We start from the raw sequence: 25,275 nt of genomic DNA, 5'->3' as shown, positions 1-25,275 counted from the left end.
TTCTCCCCGTGCCTGACAAAGAAAATGAATATGTCCTCATGTAATGCAACTGGTGCTATGTAAAGCGCTCTGATACCTGATTCAGGTCAAGTTCGCGCTACATAAAACTCTGGAAAAAAACAAAAAGTAGGCTCTGGCCCAGGGCCCCAGCCTTTCAAAGGGGGTGGGAGTGTGTGTGTGGGGGAGGGGTGGGGGGGCCTTGAATCATTTTAAAACACAATGTTGTAAATAGCGTTTTACAATCATTAATTTTCAATGTGTATAAGTCTATTACATACATTTTGCAGACAAAATGTGTTTATGCATCATGCAACATCCATATAAAAAGTTTATTTTAGATCAATACATGACCTCACACATGAGAAATAAAAGGGTGTGACAGATTATTTACAGTAATATTAGTGAACTGCTGTTGTGTTACAAACTGAAAACACACATCACTATCCCTGAATATCCTATGTACACACATTTAGTATTTGACCAAAGAAGGCATGAAAGAGCTGAGACGAGATCATAAAATCAAAGCTGGTCTGAACAGGGGCCCCAAAAATGCATTTGGCCCACAGGCCACAAAATCCTTAAAACGTCCCTGAAAGTTTCTTTTAAAATTACACAGGCAGGCGCGCAAAATGCCAATCAGCCATGTGTTTAAACAGCTTGCAAATTGCTAAATATAGTTATAAATAAGTATGTGTTCATTTGTAATGTTAACGAGCTCCCGGTCCCCCCTTCTTTTTGTCGATTCATTTGTAATGTGACTTTTTTCTCTTTGCTCCCTTTTATTATCAGTCATTGATCATTCAGGCAGCCCTAGAAAACAAGTGGTATTTTGAGCTGTGTAATAAGCCTCTGTCATTTCACCACACCCACCCACTCACAAACCTGCAGTTTACTAAACACTCTTATTGTATTGAATGGTATTCGCTGAATATGCCCGGAATGTGCGCGTGGCGGTCGAGTCCAGAAATTTCTGTCAGGTGGTGGGGGGGCCCAACATCTAAAAAAATTCAGCCGGGGGGGCTCAACCTACAAAAGTTTGAAGACCTCTGCTTAAGGGGGTCAATCAGAACATTAAAATCTCCCCCTATCACGTATGGTGGCGGCTCCAGCATCAATATCGATTGTAATTTATGGCTATAATCTGGATCATCCAAATTTGGACCGTAAAAGGAGGCACAGACCATATCTCGATTTTCAAATGCTAATGTAGAGATCAACCATCTACCAGAGGAATCTGACTGTGCTTTTTTTATATCGCATGGCGTCCCTTTTTTGATTAATATGGCCCCCTCTATTTTGGGCTGTTTGTTTTGAAGCACCGAAGCTCTTTACCCAAGTAACTTTTGAAAAAATTGCGATGCTTTCTTCATAGCTCAAATGTGTCTCCTGTAGGAGACATATTTGTGCGGTTGACAATTCTAAATGTTTTAGGATAAGTCTCTGCCTCCGAGGGCATCTTAAGCCATTGATGTTCCACGAGATAAATATTGCCCCACTACTCCTTGAAGTCACATCTGCCATCCTCCTCCTTTCCACAGTTTATTGTGTTCCATGAATCATTTGGCTTGTGTGTGAAATAAAGACATGTGATATTGTTGATTGGACCTTACTCTAAGAAATTTCTGTCACATGCATGAACTTCCTTTTTGAACCATTATCGGTCACAATTAGCACTTCAGTCACTCATTTCCAACACTTGATCCAGGAAAGGTTTTTACACTTTGGTGGTAACTTTATATGTAATTTGATACTCATATCGCTTAGAACAATAATCCTCTAACACCAAAGCATTCCTCCACTCAACATTTTAACGGTCCAATAATGTCCAGTTCTGTTGTCTCTCACTTATTATTTTGTACCTCCACCAACTAAATAGATACTTTTTCTGACTGTTTTAGCTGATTCAGGATATACATTTCTTGACCGTTTTATCTATCTCTCTCTAAACCCAAACAAGACAAGGCCACAGGAACCTATCACAAATTTGGGCTCATTGTTAAATGCTTCCCTAGATGCCCCTACTAAGCCAGATAAATTACATCACAGTACGGAGCTTGGTAGGTATTATTTCCTCTATCATCATACCCTATATATCCATTGCCTGCTCCTTCCTGTTTAGTGAAAATCCTTCAGCAATGCATTAAGGAACGTCAACTAGATAATATTTTGTGTCCTCTTTCAATTTTGTAGCAGTCTCATTCTTTTCTACCCACCGCTAAAGTTAAAGCTGGCTTCCCCTAATATTGGACAGCAGCAAGGTGTTTGTTTTCTCACACATCTCGAATCCTTTCATTGGGTATGGTAGTCATGACAAGCAACCTGCCATCACAGTAGTTACCAGTAACCTGCTTTGATGTGTGGCAGGTTCTGTTGTGTACCTGCCCCACTTTACAGTGAGGGATTGGGGTGTGCATCGAGTGGCACTGCCAGTGATGATTGCTATCACAGATGCGCATTAGCACATTTGTGATAGCAATCAGCAAGTAACATTGTGTGTCCCGGTTTGCCTCCTCTGGTGTAACCTCTGTCTGGGGTTTGGGTTCTCCATGAAGGGATTTTCCAAGGGTCCCAGTCCGACTTGCTAAATTGATTAAAACTGTCTGCGTATGTGGTGCTGGTGGGGATCCTAGTACTGTTTGTAGCTTGCACAATGCAAATTAGTTTTGAGCTTCCATTCCACAGTGACTTTGCTCCATCTTTGGTAAGGCAAATAGAACCACCCCTTCATTTACAATATCACCTCTCCAATTCACGGACCAACACTCATATCGCCTCCAGTCCCACCAACCATGACCTCACAGCTACATACTCCTCAAGCAGGGGCACACCTACCACCCCAGACCTCCCATCCCCCACCCACATTCCCACTATCCCAACTCCGCTCTCAAGCATAGACACAGATCGCTCCCCCTCATACACCACTCACACCCCCGCCCCTTCTTCCAACTCGCGGACCTCCACACATACCCTCAACACTCCTATCACACCTACAGCGAGCATTAACACCCCGCTCACGGCTAACAGCACAGCTCCCACCCTTAACACACCTAACTTAGTCCAGTACCAGAATAACACGCACTCCGACAAATCCCCCCCCTTTATCCCCCCCCATTCTCAGTCCCCATTACCCTCTAACCAACTACGCAGAACATACCTCCTCTCTGAATTTAACCCCCACCCCCCTCAACAGGATCATCTCCAATGACGCTTCCCCTCCCACTCTCAGCCCCCACTATCCTCCCTGCACCCCCACCACGGCTATCAGTCTCCCAGACTACACCTTGACCCCCCCGCCTAACACCAACGCCCTCACTCTCACCACCAACGTCCTCCCTACCTCATCCACACCCCTCCCACCCAAAAGCTTTCCCCTCCCTAACTCCATCCCGCACACCAACACAACGCAGACCTGCTCGAACACCAGCCCTCCCCCCCCAGCTGCACACGAATTCCCTTGTCAGCCAATCACCGCTGACTGCCACCACCACCCCCACCACCCCCCCACGATGGACTACATCATGGCCACCCTCACACAGATAAAAGAAGACATACACACCATCAAAGAACTACTCTCTACACACCCTATACACCCCTCACCCACCCCAACATTCCCTCCCAACTTGTCCCCTACTCCGCCGGCTGACTCCCTCACTCAACACGCCCCACACCGGGCGTCAATCCCTGCTCATAGGCGCAGCAACTGCCCTCGGCCCCCGCATCACCCTTGCAACGCCCCACGCAACTACACCACCCCGCCCAACTTGTCCCCCACCCTTCCGACTAACTCTCTCACTCAGCTATCCCCCAATCTGACCTCAATCCCAGGTCGTAATCGCTACAACCGCCCTTGTCGCACGCACAACTCTTCTTCTGACCTCGACACACTCACCCTTCTCCGCTCCTATGACCCAGCCCCCCAAAATAACACAACCACCCCACACCTCAACATTCCCACGATACACTCAAATCCCCTTAGGCCGCCCACACTAAACAGCAGATTCTCCATCCCCAATAACCTGAGAAAAGTCCCTCTCTCTCTAGAACCATCTACCGCCCTCAACACACCCCGTCTCAAATGCACTCTTCTCAACTGCAGATCAGCCAAGAAACATTCCGCCGCCATTGCTGACCTCCTCTTATCGCGGGACCTTGACCTAATCATCTTGACAGAAACCTGGCTAACTGAATCTTCGACACCTATAATGGACATATTGGTTCCTCCCGACTACCACATTATCAGGCTCGACAGAACAGGCAAAATAGGTGGTGGAATCGCATGCATCTACAGGAACAACCTCTCTGTTCAGAAAGTCAACTCCACCTCCCTACCATCCCCAACATCCTGGGAATACATCTGCCTTGACATTATGAGTGAGGGCAAACCGATATGCGCGCTTCACAGCATTTACCACCCACCCAGGGACAACTACACTTTTTCCCAAGAAATAATGGAGTTGATCTCAACCAATTCCGGACGGCAACTCACCCAAATATACCTTGGTGACTTCAACCTCCACTGGAACGATCGCAACGACGCAGTGGTAAATAGTCTTAAAAATTTCCTTGATGCCCTTAACCTCACCCAAATATGCAACGGCCCAACCCACGAGAAAGGTTCTACCCTTGACCTGATCATCTCCAAAGAGGACTCTATCCAACTCGAGTCCATACAACCCTGTGACTGGTCAGATCATCATATTGTCACATTTTTTATCAATGAAAAAGTCAAAGTTAACCCGGCTCAACTCTCCAAGCCCAAAGTCTGGAAAAGAGACTCGAAAAAGCTCAACCCAGGCTCTTTGCCCCCTAACAGTTGCAACCTCCTACTGCCACTGACAAGCGCTACAGACGTCCAAACTCTGACTGACCACTATCTCAACGCTATGACATCTATAATTAATGAGGCTGCACCTATGGAGCTGAAAAGAGTCTCTACTAAAATCTCCAAACCATGGTACGACGGGAGTCTCAATGAGGATAGACGAGACATGCGAATGGCAGAGCGTACCTGGAGATCAGCCCCCTCTGCAATGCACCTAAAAGAGCTGAAGAAAAAGAGAAACGCCTACTTCAGGAAAATAAAACGCTCAAAATCAGACTTCTTCAGCCTCCAACTCGAGCAAGCAAAAAACCGCCCGAGAAAACTGTTTGAGCTAATCAAAACACAATCCAAGGAACAACCCCAACCGCTCAACACTAGGTGTGAGGCACCCTCCTGTGAAGACTTCGCTGCTTTCTTCATCCAAAAAACTGACAAAATAAAAAGCGATCTCCTCATTGACGCAAGCCTCTACTCCAAACCCCAACGCCTAGCACCCACTGAACCAAAAAAACAATGCTACATGGTCAACCTTCGGCACATACTCGGAAGAAGAAATTGGCAAACTGCTCAGCACCCTGAAACCATCCAATCACCTCACGGACCCCCTCCCTGCCTCCGCAGTAAAAGACTTTACCCCTTTGCTTCTCCCTCTCTGGACTAAAATTATCAACAGCTCACTCCAACAAGGAAGCATACCTGACTCTCTCAAAATTGGACAGGTCACACCTCTACTAAAGAAACCTACAGCCGACCCCTCTGATCTTAACAATTATCGTCCCATCACCAATATTCCTACTCTCGCCAAACTATTGGAAAAATGCGCACAACTACAATTGACTAAACACATTGAGCAATTCCATCTCCTCAACGCCCACCAGTCAGGCTTCCGAGCAGGACACAGCACAGAGACTGCTATGACTCACATAATCGACGACGCACTTCAAATGCTAGACCAAAACGACACCTGCCTCCTCATCCTTCTAGATCTCTCTTCAGCATTCGACACCGTTAAACATGAGAATCTACTAGAACTACTAAATACAAGAATGGGTTTATCTGGAACTGTTCTCAAGTGGTTCACTTCCTTTCTTCACAACAGGTCGCAGAAATTCAAGAGCAACAACCTGATGTCCTCGCCAATACCTGTAACGCTAGGCGTCCCCCAAGGATCCTCCCTATCCCCAACTTTGTTCAACCTAGTCATGGAACCTCTCACCTCCTTGCTACAAGCATCCAACGTAAACTTTCACATGTACGCCGATGACACTCAGCTATATCTCAAGTTACAATCCCCCAAAGACATCTTACGTCTGAACTCAACGATCAGGAGCACCCAATCCTGGCTGGCTGATAACCACCTCAAACTAAACGCTATGAAGACTGAGTTCCTTCTGATCTCACCTCCCACGAAAATATCTACCACACAAACATGGCTTAAGCACCTAACAGCACTCAATGTCCAACCGACCATAATGGATTCAGCAAAATCTTTAGGCATAACACTTGACACCAACCTCAACATGCAGCAACATATCAGCAAGGCAACAAAGGGAGCGAACTTCCAGATCAATACTCTGAGGAAACTTAAACCCTACCTCCCAGCCAAAGACTTCCAAACAGCAGTACAATCGCTAGTCATCCCACGTATTGAATACGGCAGCACCGCCCTCTGCGGACTCCCCCTAACTACTACCGCACCACTAAGAGCTTCGCTGAATGCTGCAGCGAGACTCATCACTGGGTCAAAAAAGCACTCCCACATTACCCCTGACTTGAAATCCCTGAACTGGCTGCCTTTTGAAGCCAGAATACAGCTGAAAATCGCCTGCATGACACACAAGGCGGTACACCTAAACTCACCCGGCTACCTCGCTCAGAAACTGACAATCTCTGGGGGAACTAGAAACACGAGAGGCACAAACAATCTTCTGCTGAAACCTCAAAGATTCCGGAAGGAAAAAACTTACAAGCGCTCCTTCTCAGGATTGGCGCCTAGGATTTGGAACTCACTCCCTCCCGAAACCAGGCTTATCTCTTCCACTACACTCTTCAAAAAAGAAGTAAAAGCTATCCTCATGGCTAAATACACTTGATCTATCATCTCGAACTCTGTCAACACCTTGCACCGATCTGTTTTGCATGCTTGACTCATTTACTTATTTGTATGAGCTGTTTTATTACTCACGTGATGGCTTGCAGCCACCTATTTGTACTATGTGATCTATTGATTTATTGTTTGACTATGTTCCCTCATGTACCCCTCTATGTAAAGCGCTCTGATATCTGTGAAGATCTTGTTCGCGCTATATAAAACTTTGAAAATAAAATAAATAAATCATCCATGTCACTTTTTCTTTCTACCAGAGGTAGCTGGATTCCTGGGCCCATTTACCAATGTTGTTCCATGCTGCTGCACTCTTATCTCTCGGATTCATATTGAGAAGGAAATGTTGGACTTGAATTTTAGTCATTAAGCATTTAATTCATTACAAATGTTTATTTTTTTTAATGCAATATTGTTTCATTCTCTTGTCTCCTTCACCTTTTTCTCCTGCATAATTATTTTCTCGCTTGCCCCTTCTACTTTTTCCACTTGTATGTCTGTTTATTATACCATCTTGATTAGTGATTAGAAAGTGCTTTGGTGTAAGCGCTGAATAAGCTCAGAACATGAAAACTTGTACTCATGCAAATTCTCTAAACAGTCATATACAGGGATGCCATTGCTGTCCGTTTAATTTTCAACAAATAATTATTGAGCTTCTGATCCATTCTTAAAACATAAGGACTAGCCCACAAAGACATCTTCAATCCCTCAAGGGTCGGCTCTCAGTCCGACCCTGTTTAATATCTATGTGACCCCACTGGCCAGACTTATAAGATCTTTCGGGATGGAGGTAGTCTCCTATGCTGACGACACTCAGATCCTCGTCTCTCTCTCCCATTCAGACGTGCAGACCGCCTCCAAGTTTAGATCTTGTATGGAGGCGGTTGGTCACTGGATGATTCAGAACTCTCTTAAACTGAATGGGGAGAAGACTGAGGTGATGGTGTTCGGAGGGAACAACAACATCTGGTCAGCCAGCTGGTGGCCCAACTCGCTTGGAGCCTGCCCTTCCCCCACAACATCTGCCAAGAATCTGGGGGTGATGATAGATCCAGTCCTGGATATGAATGGACAGGTGAGCAGAACCATCTCCACCTGTTGGGGCCTAATTCACATCCTGCGAAGGATTAGGAAATATCTTTCGTTACAATCCAGGAAACAGGTAGCTGTGGCATTAATAGGCTCACGGTTAGACTACTGTAATGCGCTGTACGCGGGGCTAAAAAAGAGCCTCCTGCAGCGCTTACAGGTGGTTCAAAATGCCACAGCAAGATTTGTTTTGGATGCTCCCAGACGTACTTCGGCTACGTTAGCCAGGAAAACATTGCACTGGCTTCCGGTGGAATACAGAGTACGGTTCAAGGTCCTGTGTATGACATATAAAGTCATCACAAAAAACAGTGACTCGGGAGTAAGCTCCATCATTTCCAACTACATCCCTGGAAGGAACTTGCGTTCCTCCGGGAAACTGCTTCTGTCAGCCCCTCGCATAAGAAGAGCCAAATGGGGTGGTAGGGCCTTTTCTACCCTTGCCCCTAAATGGTGGAACGAACTCCCTTTGGATCTCAGGTCCCTGCCCACGTTACAGGCATTTCGTGGTGCACTTAAAACTCGCCTCTTTCTGCAGGCCTATGTGTAATGGATGAATGGTTCTATTTTCTGATTTTATGGTTAGGCGCCTTGATACCTCCGGGTTATTGTTTTTTTGCGCGTTATAAATTATTTTCAATCAATCAATCAATCTCTGTGAACCCTATAACACTTCATGGTGTCTCATTCAGTATCCTTAGTGTTATTTGGGCCTTGAGAAACTTAAATCTATTCTATTTCAATCGTGTCCACCAATGAAAAGTTTCGGAACCAACTTCCAAATTACGTAGCACTAGAGCATGAAACGTCCCTTATGGGGGTGTCAATATCCTTTTGAGGCAGAGGACTGCACAAAACAAGTATAACCCTCACAATGCATGTGTTTATTCAGCTAATTCTGGAAATAATTTAGTATACTATTCTATCAGGCCTAATACTGACCTTTACCTGACACTTGATCATCATTCTTATCACAACCTTTGATATCACTTGCAAGAAAGTCAGCTTTAGATACACTCCTTCTGTTGGCACTTATGCCATACATAACTCCTACTGAGCCCTTTTATCTGACTCTTATCCCTCTTCTTTATTACCCCGAAAACATTTCATATGCAATGGCTGTGTTCGAGCTTACTTCCGCAAATTTGTATATTGTCCTGTGAGAAGACAACAGATTTGCGCCCCACCATATATACCCCTGCATTGCCCTATTGAACACTGCTGAGGCTTAACCAAATGGCATGCCCTAAAACCAATATGCTTCAAAGACCATCACAAAAGAGGTCAAAGGATGCGGTCTTTGGTGCATGTCAATTTAGTGACATACCAAATATGAATCCAGAGTAGGAAACCACCCAACATCCCTTAACATACCAAGCACATATATTGTTTTTAGACACTGGATGTTTCAAGCGGCACATTGTACTTTTTGTCTCATTGGATTCTGCACCAGATTGTGTTTACATCACAAGCCACACTTGCATTTTACATCACAAGCCACACTTACATTTACTTAGTGTTACCAACTCTAATATGTGGGTTCTTCAACATGTTGCCAATAATTTAGTGACAGGAATAGTGATAGTGGCCTCATGTTTATTTCCCAGTAGGTGTCCTAAAGAGTTCCTAGACATCAAAGTACCCCAGTACGTATTACTGTACTTTGTATGTATTATAGTACATTTCAGAGCTGTGCCCTCTGCCTTTTTAGGTCTCGCCTTTACCATTCCGAAGGAATGGGAAATGGCGAGAATTCAAGTGCTCGAACTGATTGTGAAACCACCGCTTTTTTTCGTGGCGTTTTCTTCGAGTGCACGTGGCCACAGGCACGCGCTTTTGGCCCATACACTTTCATGGCCATCTGTTCCTCAATGTCCCTCCCACCCTTCGTTTGATCTTGCCGCGAGTTCAGGCTAATGGCCCTCCCCCAGCACAGAGCGCGCATCGCGGCCGCACAGCACATCAAAGGGCTTCTCCCAGCGTGTGCTGTGCGGCTTCTCCTCCCCTAATTATGTGGCCGGCCGTACTTGTGTTTCCCGGCCGCTTCCCGGCCACTCTTGTATTTAATTAGCAGCAGCAGCATTTCTCCTGCGCCAGGCCACATCAAAGGCTCTGTGCCACTTTCACCCACACAGCAACACTTACAGACACGCAACGCCACTCACACCCACGCAAGCCCACTATCATCCACGCAACACCACACTCACCCACGCAACGCCACTCACACATGCAACGCAACTCATCCACGCAACCCCACTCATCCACGCAACCCCACTCATCCACGCAACGCCACTCACCCACGCAACCCCACTCACCCACGCAACCCCACTCACCCACGCAACCCCACTCACACACGCAACGCCACTCACCCACGCAACGCCACTCACCCACGCAACGCCACTCACCCACGCAACGCCACTCACCCACGCAACGCCACTCACCCACGCAACGCCACTCACCCACGCAATGCCACTCACCCACGCAACGCCACTCACCCACGCAACGCCACTCACCCACGCAACGCCACTCACCCACGCAACGCCACTCACCCACGCAACGCCACTCACCCACGCAACGCCACTCACCCACGCAACGCCACTCACCCACGCAACGCCACTCACCCACGCAACGCCACTCACACATTGTGGGTGCAGATTGTGGGTGCAGATTGTGGGTGCAGATTGTGGGTGCAGATTGTGGAGATTGTGGGTGCAGATTCAGAGTGCAGATTCAGAGTGCAGATTCAGAGAAAACTCAGCAGCACCACCACCATTTCACTGCAATAGGTCTCGTTTTAACGCAAATTTAAGCTATAGGCCTTGTAAATGACAAAGCCTTTTATTTATGTTCCAAAAACCAGAACGCAAAAATAAAGGGCATTATCATTTACAATGCTAATAGTTCAGACTCGCGTTATTGCGAGACCTATTGCATTTCCAATGCTTGTTTGTAAAGTAATATTCCTTGTGCCTTACTTATATGCCATAAGTTGATAGCATAGTGTATTTCACTCACAGGTGTATCTTTTGTTTGGGTCTTAACCATAAACCATTAACCATCAAATTATTCAAAGTGTTTGTTGTGTTGTAAGGTACCACTACACGAGGAGCACCAAAATAAAGATGTGAAATCCATTTATATTATCAGCTTTGTTTTTGGCATTTATGATATCACATTTAGCACTTTTCTTGTTCCAAAACTGTAATTAGTCTGAAAGGGAAGTTAAAAATCACAAACCTTCAGGTATAAACTGTCAAACCAAAACCATTCCTCAAGAGTGTGCTCAGTCAAGTTGAACTGCCTGACTTCTCATTATCACTGAATTGGGTTTGGAGGGCACGCATTACCGGTAATGCTGATAACTCAGAAATGCATCACTTACAAGTCTCTTCATTAAGTTTCTTCCCCCTTTTTTCTCCTTGAATGCTTCCTCAAAAGTGATACTGCTATATCTGGGTAAAAGGTAAAAAATTGTCACCATCCATCAGGCTCAGTTGTGAAGGACACACTATTGTTACTTCGAGTGCAAGCTTATTATGCCTTTTTGCTTCACTTGGAGAAAAAAGAAACAAGGTCCCTACAATCTGATATCAGGAGGATAAAACACCTCACCTCACTTTTTGTCCCACCGAGAGGCCACAATGATGGAGCCTTTCCACCTTGATAGTCGATATATATTCTTTGTCTGTTAGAACCACCATAATATTAAGGGGTTAGAAGTTAAAATAAAGGTTCAGCTCTGACTTTTTTTCCCTTCAAGTCAGGATACGAGCTGTATTCTGCAGATCACACAGTTTTAAAGACCTGGCATCGACACTTTTACATTGGCGACATAGTGTTCTGGTCTAGATTGTTATACGTTTGGCAGGTAGTTTAAAATCAGATTAACGACTTGCAGCCTCCCTGTTCTAACGGACTTCCGGGTTCATAAAGCACAACAGATTATGTTAATCGGAACATAACCCAACTCACTATAAGATCTGTAGAAAACTTTTTTAGTCCTGAAGAAGGTGAAAATATCAAGGTGTCACCGAAACGCCGCATCAACTGATTTTCTTAAAGTTTTTAACCTATTTGTGTGATATATTTAGATTGTAACCTCTGTTGAGAGGAGTGTTATTGTGCCCATTGAATGAACAAGTGATTTATTCTGTGTGTTTATAAATATACTTTTTATTCCAATTAATTGCTCTTTGATATATATATATGTTTTTTTTTAATTCTATGCGGGATAGTCTTCATGCTAGGTCAGGTGTTTTCTTACATAGACACTTGTCTCATACTTATGTTAGATTAAGTGATAGACCTACATAGAAAACTTGGTCCATGGTTAGGTGTTTTGCCCTCCTGATATCAGATTGTAGGGACCTTGTTTCTTTTTTTTCTCCTTGTGTATAGTATACCCTGTCCCTCTGCTTAGCACTGGGGTAACTCCCTTCTTTTTCGATCTATTTTGCACTCTCCATTAACCATCTCCTGTCTTGGCAGACGTCCAAGATTCTTTATTTCCGGATGATATACTTTTGCCAAAGATTTTAGATTTGCTCCTTGTATGTCCTTTTACTGAAACACAAGTATAGTTCTTAAATCTTCATCCTTCTTCCTAGTGGGACCGCCTACATCATTTCAGAGTCTTGTTGGACCATCGCTAATTTAAGGTACACTTACTGACACACCAGGTCATTCAGAGTCGGTGAAGGCACTGCTCACTCTGTGAACGTTGTAGAATCTAAAAGAGGATATGCAAGAACTTCCCTGGATTTATCGCCTTACCTTGACAAGAAGCTCCATTTTACCTCATAAATCTCTAGTGTTTTTTTAGTAAAACAAATGACTAAGCAATCATTGTGTGAGTGGATTACATGATTTACTAGAGACCAAACCTGATTAAAATACAGTTGACATAATGCACTGACTATCACACTAGTAGACATACATCATAAGAATTTTTCCTCAGTTAATGTTGTGCCTCATTTTTGTGAAAGAATTACAATGAGTGGGTGGGAAATTTAAACCAGTATATTTAAGCACACAGTTTTATCTATTCTCAGGTTAATATAAAAAGGTTGAAATTAATATTAACCCACCAGTTAAGGAATCAAAAGGCATGTTATTTATACATATTTGCTGGTTGATTACAATTTTCTGCATGTAACAAACCTGCTGCTTAGTGGGAAGACCAGAAACTGATTCTATATCTTTGGTCTCTGGTGCCATGCTACTTCGCCCTGAAGTCATTCTCTCTCTCTGGGTGCTTTGCTACAGGCTTGTTGCACTGAGAGGTTGGCTTTCTTCTATCTGGACATTTCTTAGAGGACCAAGTCTCTCCATCAAGTTGGCAAGCACAGCTCTTGTGTGGGGTGTCTATCACCCTCCAAATTTATCAGGTCGGCTGAACTGTGCACTCCTCCAACAGTGTGGTTCCACCCTGCCTCCATGATGTGCTTGTGACCATTGAGAGGAAGAGCACAACTAAGTCAGCAAGTGGTAAGTCTTGTCAGAAGAAAACACCCAAGAAGCTTGGTTCCCTTCATGTTTGTCCACACAATCAGTTGTGCAAGAGAATAAGTACAAATGCTAGTATGAAGAATGCTGGTTTGGACAACCATATGCACAGTCTTTTGGGGAGTTTGCCCACCCATTAACTGCTTATGCAGGTCTTGAAGGGGCCGCAATTCTCCCAAGTTTCAACTGGTTTGCTCTTATGAGTCTCTTTTGTTATTGGCAGTTTATCTCTTCAGAACTCAGTCTCTTTGACACTCTCATGGCTCACAAATGGACAAATGTCAAATCCTTCAGATTGGTCTGACCCTTTTGATGAAAAATACCTGGACCAGAAGTTACCAAACTCCTGCCATTGTTGCTCCGAACCTACTATAAACTTTTCCTCCATGCTGCCCTCAATGTTAAGTTGGATGAGCTCAGTGCAAAGCTGAAGCTAATGGTGTTGCCCCCAAACCCCCCGATAACCTTCAGTTTTCTGTCCTGGTGTTCTGGTCCAGCAGCCCCTGGTGCATCTCCTACTCAATCTACTAGAGTGCTAGGGGACTCACTCTATGCAACACCACTGTCCCATCCTCTGTAACCAGTCCTCATTATTCCAGCTGTACTGCCGACCATGAGAGCCTTTATCATATTAGGCCCTACCAAGCTGTCTTGGACAAGGCGCTGTGATGCAGTATTCATTGAGGCCATTGTGCACCTGCCAGAGATTGTGGACATAAATTAATAACAAATACTCCACAACAGCCAGCCATGACCGTACAGGCACAGGGCCTCAAGAAGTCTGTATCTGAACCAGCAATCTCAAAGTACTTGTGCAGGAAGCACGGGGCTCCCAAAAACAGCCTTGTCTTCAGGAACACACCTGTATAATCTTTTGTGCTGATGGCTGCATAACTGAAATGCAAAGCCAATACCTCTTGGAAAAGAGACCTTGTGGCTGAAGGCTTATGGCAAGAGAATACTCCAGTCTGATGGTCTCTATATAAGACAGGCTAGTGTCAGTGCTATCATGCCCAAGGTATGGCTGCATTGGTGGCACACGTTTGACAAATAACACCTTATTGCTTCCAGGCTATGTTCATGAAGAGTACCTGGCATTTTAGGCTGGTCTGTTCTGACTGGGGCAGGGTCAAGACTGATTTGCATCTGGCATGGTCCAGACTGTGGTGGCATGGTGTGCAAAATAATGATGGCCTGAGATGAAGGCCGAATAATTACCAGTGGCTAATCCTAATTCAAGCATTCATCCATCACATTTTGATAGGTCGCAGCATACCAGACCCCGCAGTTGTCTAGATTGCTAAAGACCTCTTGGGGACATTCAGAAAGTTCACCCAGGAATACATTTAACTCCTTGCTTACCATTGGCTTTGTGGCTTGTAACTAACATTTTTGGGATTTCTATTTTCTATCTTCATTTGTTTTAGGTTGTCCAGCTCAAGTTCGTCCTTCCCTTTGCCCACATCTTGTTTACGGTATTCTTCCACAAGCTCGCTCTCTGTAAATAGATCTTTAAATCTTGTTTAAATCAGAATGCAAAACCCTAATATGATCCTCTTCCATCTCCAGGACGATCTAGCTATGGTCATCTGCTTGGCATAGGGAGTCACAGCGCCAAGATGCTCCTTGGAGTGGTAGTGCGCCTAACAAGTGTCCAATCACATCACATCACATGTTATCATCTTGCCACCTTTGCTGTGCATTCAAAGACTGAAGTCAAATGTCAGGCTGTCTCTTCTAGGGAGCTTGGTGTTTATTTTTCTTTCTCTGACTTCAAAGTGAGAGGATTTATGTGGCTATTATGCTGGTTAGTGGGGGTCTGCTTGAAGAAGGCTGTACAAATGTTATTTTTTTCTAGCCCACAGTAAAATGTAAATGTCTGTAAAACTCTGCTGACGATCAAATCAATACATTGGGTGATATTTCCACACATTATCGTTTGTGCACTGTATTCTTTTAACAGTAAACATGTATGTAAGTGCAAATGTAATGATCCTTTTATTTCAAGATGTGTTGTCTGTAATGGCAGTATGCTAATATACTCCCGTTTCCCCACTCCACTCTGCACCACTCCATGCCATTGCACTCTACTCTGCACCACTCCGCACTACATCACTACACTTGTCTCTGCAGACTCCACTCTGTCTCTCTACTCTGCATTACTCTACACCAATGTAATCTACCCCACACTACTCTACTGTGCAGCACTGCACTCTTCGCCACTGCACTATATACCACTCTGTGCCACTCTACACTCTGCCACCCTACTCTGCAACACTGCACTCTATGCGAGTGCACTCTACGCCACTTTACTCAAAGCCAGTCTACTCTGCACCAAATTACGCTACACCACTCTACTGTGCGCCGCTCTACTGTGCGCCACTCCGCTCCGCTCTACTCTACGACGCTCTGCTGTAGTCCGCGCCGTTCTGCTCTACTCCGCGCTGCTCTCCTCCAGTCCACGCTGCTCTCCTCCAGTCTGCGTCGCTCTCCTCCAGTCTGCGTCGCTCTCCTCCAGTCTGCGTCGCTCTCCTCCAGTCCGCGTTGCTCTCCTCCAGTCCGCGCCGCTCTCCTCCAGTCCGCGCCGCTCTCCTCCAGTCCGCGCCGCTCTCCTCCAGCCCGCGCCGCTCTCCTCCAGCCCCCGCCGCTCTCCTCCAGCCCCCGCCGCTCTCCTCCAGCCCGCGCCGCTCTCCTCCAGCCCGCGCCGCTCTCCTCCAGCCCGCGCCGCTCTCCTCCAGCCCGCGCCGCTCTCCTCCAGCCCGCTCTGCTCTGCGCCGCCCCACTCCGCGGCACACCACTCTATGCTATTGCACTCTACGCCAATGCATCCTACACCACTTTACTCAAATCCATTGCACTCTATGCCAATCTACGCTCCACTGCTGTATTTTACGCCACTTCACTCTAGGCCACTCTACTACACTACACTCTATGGTGCTACGCTCCATTAAACTACGCTCCACTCTGCCACTACACTCTACTCTATGCCATTCTGTGACACTACTCCACGAATCTCTATGCAACTCCTTCTATGCCACTACTTGCCACTTTACTCCACTCTGTTCTATGACACACTACTCCACTCTGCCATACCACTCCAAGACAATCTGCTCCACTCTATGCCACTCTACGCAACACCCTCTATGCCACTCCACTATACACCTCTCCACAACACTTTATGCCACTCTACGATACTCTGCTCCACTCTGAAACTGTGCTCACTCAACTGTACGTCCTTCCACTATGACACTCTACTGCATCACTGTACGCTACTCCATGACACCCCACGCCACCCTCCTTTACCCTACTAACTTTTAGCCATGCTGAACAACAGCCACTCTGGTGTACAACATTGCTTAAACATATTGGTAACGCCAATAGCTCTTGCATTGGCAAGACCTATTGGCTTTATCAATGCTTCTATATTTCAGGTACAGTTCAAAGTCACGTTCAACATGATCAAGGCAGCTGCATAATAAAAAAAAAATCAAACTTCCCAGCACTTTATTGTTTCAGCTGTAATAAGCATTAACTCGGAGTTGCCAATGCACCGAAGTACGGATTTTTCTAGCTGAAGCAGATACCCTCTAGATTTAATAAAATATATGCAATGAATATTCAGGGACGTGGAATTTAATAAAATATCTACTTGTCCATGGGACAGACTGTTTCATAAATCTACTTGTCCTGTAAAATATCTACTTGTCCCTTTGATGCCATGTAGTGCGGCGACGAATATGCAGCAATTTTATTATACAAGAATTTCGATAAAAGCTTCTCTGATTATGCCAGGACTAATACTATTTTAGGGCTTGAATAATACCAATGCCCGTATTTTTCCACCTTTCCACAGATCTACATACTGGGGCTGGAGGAAGCAGTAAGCAATAGTTCCAGGGTTGGAATGCTCTTTTTGAGTGCGTGCAAACCTACTAACGTGCATATTTTAAGGGTTTTCACCAGCTTTTCTCAATTTATTTCCCATTCTGAGAAAGGTTGGAGCGTATTGGGGCCCTGCAGAACATCAAAGTGATTACCCGCTCCCAAACTTCCGCAACCTGACTGACTATGAACAGGAAGTCAGAAGGAACCTGGGATCCCATTAGACATACCGGAAGATCTGCTCGCTTGCCCCACTTCCCTAGCATGGCCTTCTCGGTATTTGGACCTTCAGCACACCACATTTCCCCATACTGCAGTAATCCTGCAAAATAATAGAGGCTACAGTCCGGGAGACACAGGCCTCCCGACTCCATATCCAGCTTCAATACCTCTAGCTTCACGATACTTCGCCGGCCGGCTCACATCAGGGAACTCAGAAGGCTGATCATGGTGTTGAAAGTGGTACGTGGAATGCAGCAAGGGGAATATGTAGGACATAGATGCAACCCGTCCTATAATAGAGAGGGGAATCTAATGGAGGAGTCTAGACCCGTAGCTTGTAGCCTATCTGAAGTACTTGCTCAGCATGTCAGAAATTTGCCTTGCCCAGAAGATGACCGTCCAACGCCTAAATTGAAACACAATTGAATTAGACTCCAGAAAACCCTACATTCTTTTATGGGCAGACTGTGATAGACAAATGTGACCTTAATTGATATATTGGTCAATTATATTTTCTCGTATACAAATTGCTTCTACATTTTTGCACTAGTTTGTGATCAGTAGAAGCACTTTATCTTTGTTATTGCATTATTAATTTAAACTCAATTTTCTCCAGTGAATTGGTTCTGCATCCACTTTTCGACTGTTTTCAGACAAAGCTGTGTTTATACACGTTGAAACCAATTCACTTGAGAAAGTTTTGTTTGTCAGTAAATGCCTGCTACACTTTGATTTTTCTGTAACTAAATCCTGTAGAATCCAGTGTAGTTTTAAGCTTTTTACCCAGGTTTCTGTTGAGTAGTTGTCAGTTGCTCCTGGAAGGGGGCAACAAAAGTTCTGCGCATTGGGCTATTAGTGGATTGTCGTCCAAATGGATAATCGGTGAGCAGTCCAACTTCTCAGGAATGTCTCAACCGACTGAAGAAGCTTGGTGAAGGAGCACTAACAGGCCAATGGGAGACAACAGAATTGCCAAAGCAGGTTGTTATATGGAACATGAGATATGTTTGATGGTGGGCATTGACAGATAGCTGACATTCATGTCCAACTGAACCATCCACTTGCTTACCAACAGTGTGTCTGTGAGGGGTGAATGCCATCCATTTGAAAATGGAAATATTGGGCCCAGATATTCAGGTATGTGAGGTTTATTTCAGTTTTCCGCCCTTGTGTGTCTTGCAGACCAAGAAGATGGGACTCCCAAAGCTTTTTAGGAAAGTGGCCAGATAAGTTGCATTGTTTCTCACATATTGTTTGACCTCATATTCGACTTGAATGGTTTCTTCTAGAGTAAAAAAAGGCATACATGTGGGAAGGTGATGCAATTGGAACAGTACCTCGGTGAAATCTATGCAGTAGTCATTGATGGTTTCGAGGAGCCAAGGTTCTGTAGTAGTTTTTCTCCCCATTTTTGTGGGAAAAGTTGGATGTGACCTCCTACTGGTGCAGAAAGAAGAGGAAAGTAAAGGAAGGGATGTGAACTCACCAGACCAGAGGTAGATCCCAAAACAGATTAAGAAGGTCTTTGTTCCAGCCACACCTCTTTTCCTGCCAAAAATCCTTTTTCCATGGAATTGAAGCCTTCTGTGTCCATGGGTGTAGACATGGTAGGACAGTTAGATCCCCCTGGCATTGGGACTTTTTGTCAGAAACTTGTATATTCGTTTTGGTACATTCCAGGGAGGAAATGATGTTACTGGTCTTTGACATGTTCTTAAAGAAGTTGAGATAGAACAACAGTTCACTAGATGTGATATTTTGGCAATTGGGCTTAATGTCTGCAATCTTGGGATACAGTTGGCATGGCGGTATGATTACCAAAATATCCCGCTTCTTGGATCCAACCCCTAGAGATCAATAGTTCAACCGCATTGTCTGTCTGAGTAAGTGTTGACGTCTTAACTAGAGGGTTGTTGATTTCTAGAAAGAGGTATTGACCTCATTTAATGGCTCGATCAGTGCTACTCCTCTTGTCTTAGCCAGAGTGAAGGAGAACGAATGCAAACATATGGTTAACTCTGTGGTTACACAGACCTTGTACTCAAGCATAGGTGTTGGCCCCTCTGCTTCAAGGGTAAACCTTTAACTGCAAGTCCACTGCCTGGTAAATAGGACTACATAATTGCTTGGGGACCATTTTTTTCTAGGGATGACAAAGCCTTGTGGTTGTCAAAAAGTGGTTAATCATTGAAGCTGAGACAGAATGAGCCTTTCAGAGTAAGGGGATTCCCAGAGGAGCTCTTGTCTGAGCAGTTTAAGAGAATAATCAGTATTCTTGTCTTTGTCCACTTCCTCACTCGCCACTCGAGATTAGGAAACAAAATCCCCATCATAAGTCTTCCTGTATATTCCCTTAGGAGAGGAGGGCTTCAAACAGTTTGAGCAATGAAACTGAACGAGGAGGGAATCTTGCTCTAACCCAAGTACAGCACAGAAAGGTGCTTGATGGTAGCAGTGTAGGATTAAGAGTGTTTTTTTTTAGGGCTTTCAGATGTTTTCAGTATGCGATACACAATGGATATCTCTTTTCTGCTTTAAATAAAAGCACAAAACAGAATCTTTGATTGTGAAGAGTGACCCAAGTGTCTGGGGGATGTATCTGTCTCAGTAGAGAGCCTGGTGGGAGCCACCCGCAAGGGAGGATAGACAAGCAAAAAGCCACACTGACCAGAGCTCGAGTCTTCATGTTTTTGTGGAATACCAGAAGAATACAGATCAACAGAAAACAATCTTAGATTCGTAAGCAATTAGATTACGAGTACAAATATACCTCCAAACTTTTATGAGAAGTTGTAATGGGAAAATATTTGGAAAATTATTGAACCTGTTCGGTCAGTCAAAATTTGTTTAACAACAAAGAGAGTAAAGTAGTTCAAAAGATTCTTTTTCTCCATTTACTTTTTCTTGTGTCACATATTTTAAATGTTTTAGTAACACTAGGACATGCTGTCTTTCGTAATTATGTAGTTTTAGATATTAACAATAATTAATATGTTTATACAGAGAATCCTTAGATTTTCTTCTTCCATTACAATGCATTTCACAGTCGAGTTAATTTTCTCTTATTTCAACCTATAAATCACACAGTCAAAAGTATTATTTTTGGACGAATTAAATGGATTCACATTCTGTTGCCTTCTTGTTCATGCTTTTGTTTTTTAATAACCCCAATTGTATTGTTGTTCGACAGCGCCCCAAAATTTAGTACGTTTTAATATATGGATGTTAGTAACTCTTTAACAATTTGCTGTCATCGTAATTTTATTTTGCCCATAAGGTCCCCGTTAAAGACCGTTTTCGTTATCACATTCTCTTCAAATGTGTAACTTATTTGAAATAAAGAAATAGTTTGAGACTCTTAAAATGTGATATTCTTTCTAGGTCACTGCTGGGCTCACCACCGCTGTGCAGAGTGGTCACAGGAAGTATGTCAGACGGAAGACCAGGGACTGGTGAATGTTGACAAAGCAGTTGTCTCAGGGAGCACAGAAGTGAGTAAACAAAACGACTCGCGAAAATAGCATTTGACGTTTTAATGGTTTTAATTAGTTTTATCGGTATGGACAACATAAGGGGGGCATATACACCTTTTAGAAACAAAACAGCTCCTTCCCCAACTTCCCTCCCTTTGCCCTCTCAACCCAAGTGAAACTTAAAGCTTTGATAGATTACCAGTTTAGTTTTTTATATGGCCAACACATGGTGATTCACCTAACCAACAAGGATTGGCAAAATTGTTATCCAAGTAGACTAGTCATATTTACTTCAACATCCTAATTACCGTCCTGCTTATTTAATCTGGTTCAGCAATTACAGACCGATTCAACAATAAATATGATGTCCGTTAAACACACTGAATAGCACACAATTTCTATAGAATATACCTCTACATAAATGTAAAGAATGCACCAGTTTTATCTTGTCATGATTCTCCAACTAAACCCTTTGGTTACTTCCATATCACTCGTAATCTTTTGCTTTAGGCAAATATTTTGCTCTAGTTATTCTCTCCTTAAGGAAGAGTTAAGATTGTTCCTGGGCCAGCCATTGAAAATAAATCTGGTGGTTCTCTCTCCTATCATTTTCCCATAGTGCAGACATTTGTTGTTGACTCAGCCTACATTAGAAATATGATGATGTAAGTTCTGCTAACCTTACTTTATCCATCCTGCATTTTACCCTAGTCTCTTTTTTCCCCAACATATTTTCAGTATGCCTTTTTTAACTACCCTACTTTGCTTTTTTTGTTCACTATTCCTAATGTTTTACTTTTCAGTATTGTTTAATGTTTTGTAGCAATGAAAAGCAAAATCATTTTTACCCTGTGGAATCTGAGTCGTTAAACCATTACATAAAGAAAGACTGACATTTTATTTTCGATATAGTGTTGTTAACGCCCACCTCCTAGGCATGCTCTTATCTCAAAAGAAAACTTCTCCACTTTCCTTCTCAGTCTGAACTATATGGAGGTCACAATTTGCCATTACCACATTCATTGCATTTAGTACTGATCTTATTTTTTATTTGGTAGCAAGATCACACGTATCAAGGTGTGTCATGGTTGATTATACACGCCTATAAGTAAGTGGGTAAATTCTTAGTATTCTGAGAATCCGCGGGTGAGTTCTCTAAATGCTTTTAGTAGAAAATCTAATACCGGGACTATTTTCCTATTTGTAGAGCGCGTACATATCATCTCTTAAGGTTTCAAGGCGCTGAGGGCTGTCTGGAAGATTAAGTGAGCGAATGCTTAGTCACATGGTGCTGAGGTGAGCTGCTGCTGGCACCAGGGATTGAATCGTGAGCCCCGTGCTCAAGAGTCAACCGCTCTGGCTGCTGCACCACACCTCTCCCCTGATCCAACTCTGCTGTTCATTATAGGATAGGAAATGTATTCCATTGCCAACACTTGTTTTATTTGCAAGTACTAATCATTACGAGCTGGCACTTTTTAGGTATATTATCTCTTTCCCTGAAAAGAGCCTTAGGGTTATCAGCTTTCCGATACTGGAGTCTAGGAGAAATAAGCTATTAAACATACAGCCAAGCTTTGTCTCAGGCATTCGGTGATGATGCTGAATAGAAGTTCAAATTCCCCTAACTACTCCCTTCAGAAATCACTTTGTTTGACTGTGCTTCAGGCACCCCCAAAAAACACATAATGGCGTTCCAGCATCGGTTGGATATTTTGCTGCAGAATGTGTTTTATTTGGCTTGTGTATTGAACCTACAAAACAGAAGACTTTATTCTCCCTTACATTATACACATTGCGTTTCACTGATCATTGCTGAAAGTTTCACCTTATGCTTTTACGACTACTTATATGCCCAAATGTCAGATTGTTTTCTATATTAAGTGTCCCTTAAGACATTTTTAGGTTTCGCCTGGCGTCGGAGCTCCTAGCTCCGCCCAGGAGAAATCTTATGTCCCTACAGTGTAGGGCTTAGTCCCGCCCTCTGTTCCATTGGCTAGCTCCATAAATGGAGGCTAACCATTGGAACAGACATCTGTCCGTCATTGACGGAGCAGATTCGTGGGCGTTCCCGTGATTTTTACTCATCCCACCCCTTTTCCTATGTCATGTGGCTGTGGGCGGGTTTATTATTTTTTTTGTTTTACAGCTTTGTTTTCGCCATTTCTGAAGTGTTCTTTGCAGGGGTGGGTTGCGCGATGTAGCGCTGTCCGTCACCGTCCCCCCCCCTCCCGCTGTTCGTGTTCCCGTCCCCCCTCCCACTGTCCGTTCCGCCCCCCTCCCGCTGTCCGTGTGCCCGTAGGTGCTTGTTGTGTGTTGTTTTCCCTTCTTTTTCCATAGTGCTGGGCCGGAGTTGGAAGTGAGATTGCTCATACCCACACTAACTTGCCATACCACCCACCCCCCCTCCCTTCCCTACAGCGAGATATGGGGCCCTGGGTGGCGCGGGCCCGGGAGTGCCGGCCGGCCGGCTCGCGAGCCACTGCTTGGTACTCTGGTTGGGGGCGGCGGGATTCAGCTGTTAAGTTCACTCCTCCCGCCGCTCCCATTTCCACACATTGGTCTTGCTGTTCCCGCGGTCCGGCTCAGAGCAGCTAAATTAACTATCGCTCCTAATCCGGTGGCACACTTCGACGGCGATAGCAGGGAGTTTGCCTGGTTTGGGAGCCATGCTCTCTCCTCTGGCAAGGCATCCGCCCGTTTGTCAATGTGGGGGCAGAAGGCGGCAACTCCATCACTGGGGCATCCTGGCGCTGCGGGGCTCAACACACGTGGCTAGCGCTGCTCCCAGCGCCACCCTCCCTGGCGCTCTGGTGAGTTTCAGAGCGCCACCATATTAGAGAACAGCGCGCGGGCTACCTCTGTTGGTTGCTTTCGGCGGAGCGGTCACACTTTTAGGTGGCCCGCTCAATTTTGACTGGGTGCTGGTTGGCCCGTCTGGACCGATGCTTCGGGGCCTCATCAATACGACGGGGCGCTGCCAGGCGGGGAACGATTGAAGCATGAACATGTCCCTTAGCAATATAACCGAAGGAGTATGCCCCTTCCCTTGTTTGTACTTATTTAATTAGGCGTTATACAGCTCTGACTTTTACGAAGGTGTCAGAGTGCTTCGCAATAGGAACAGGAGTGGTACAGGAGGAACTATTACAAGTCAGCAGGTTACAAGAGCAAACGTTGCGTCAGTATGGCAATGGTGACTATTGTGCACGAATCAAGAGCAAACAAAAGACAAGAGGTAGCAAACCAGACGTTACAGGAGGAAGTAAGTGACGTGTGCTGTTACAAAAGCATACAAGCACGTGAACTACGGGCCCCTGTGCTGCGTCGGTGTTGATGTATCACACAACAAGTTATGTGCCTCATTTAGAGCGCTTCAGAAGAGGACAGATCTGTTACATGTGAACCAACACGATAGGTATGCTGCATCATGTTGGCGTGGCATATCGACAAGAGCTGCCTGCCCTGGCGCTGGGGTAGTAGGTCCGAGCGGGTCGCCCGCTCTACAACCTGCGAGGCAGGTAGCACATTTGTCAACCGTGCGGGTACAAAGTACTGAGGTAGCAAGCGGTACAACACAGGAGTAAACAGGTTATGTGTGCAGGTTTCATAAAGCGCAAGTAGAGGTGCTCACTGCATCAATCGGAGGACAGATGGTGATGCCACTGCCCGCGCTTGGGGTAGCCTCTGCGTCCTTCCAGGCAGTGCATTCACACGGGACACTCAACCATTGGGTCCATGAGTATCGCCTGGGACAGCATAGGCGCCTCGCCCGCGGCCATTCGGTACCAGCCCCCCCCCTCCCACCCGCCTTCCCTGCGAACGTCATTGTGCACTATTTGAAGGCTGGTGCAGGCACCATTTCGAGGCGGACTGGGGACAGGGTAAGCCCAAGACACACTCAGTTGGAGAAGCGGAGGTCTCTTCGCTCTTTGAGCACGTGCAGTTTAAGCAGGTTCTCGCGTCTTGCGTGTGGGGGAGGTATGTTTCACGCCTCGAGGGGGCCCGCATGTTCGCCGTGCGTGCCCGCTCCGGGATCCCACGTTCTCGCGGGGTCAGTTCTGTGTTTGCGACCATCTTGCGGGATCTTGCGTTAGTCTAGCTAACCAGGGAAGATGGGTGTGGGGCGGAGCTCAGACTTAAATTAGGTGCTCACCTCTCCCGGCGGTTCCCTC

General features: G+C 45.1%; 1 protein-coding gene across 15 annotated transcripts in view; it reads left to right on the top strand.

Annotated features, from left to right (window-relative positions):
* Positions 1–25,275, top strand: part of KMT2C (lysine methyltransferase 2C) — a 1,799,940-nt gene that overhangs the window by 459,984 nt on the left and 1,314,681 nt on the right. For all 15 annotated transcript variants that reach the window (XM_078663231.1, XM_078663229.1, XM_078663237.1 and 12 more), the window contains exon 6: positions 21,009–21,118. In XM_078663231.1, coding sequence (XP_078519357.1) covers positions 21,009–21,118 — 110 coding nt within the window. The remainder of the gene's footprint in view (positions 1–21,008; positions 21,119–25,275) is intronic.

The sequence above is a fragment of the Lissotriton helveticus genome, chromosome 10 (genome assembly GCF_964261635.1).
Source record: "Lissotriton helveticus chromosome 10, aLisHel1.1, whole genome shotgun sequence".
NCBI classification, from domain to species: Eukaryota; Metazoa; Chordata; class Amphibia; order Caudata; family Salamandridae; genus Lissotriton; species Lissotriton helveticus.
Note: the sequence above shows the minus strand (reverse complement) of the source record. Positions and strands in the feature narration are given on the sequence as shown.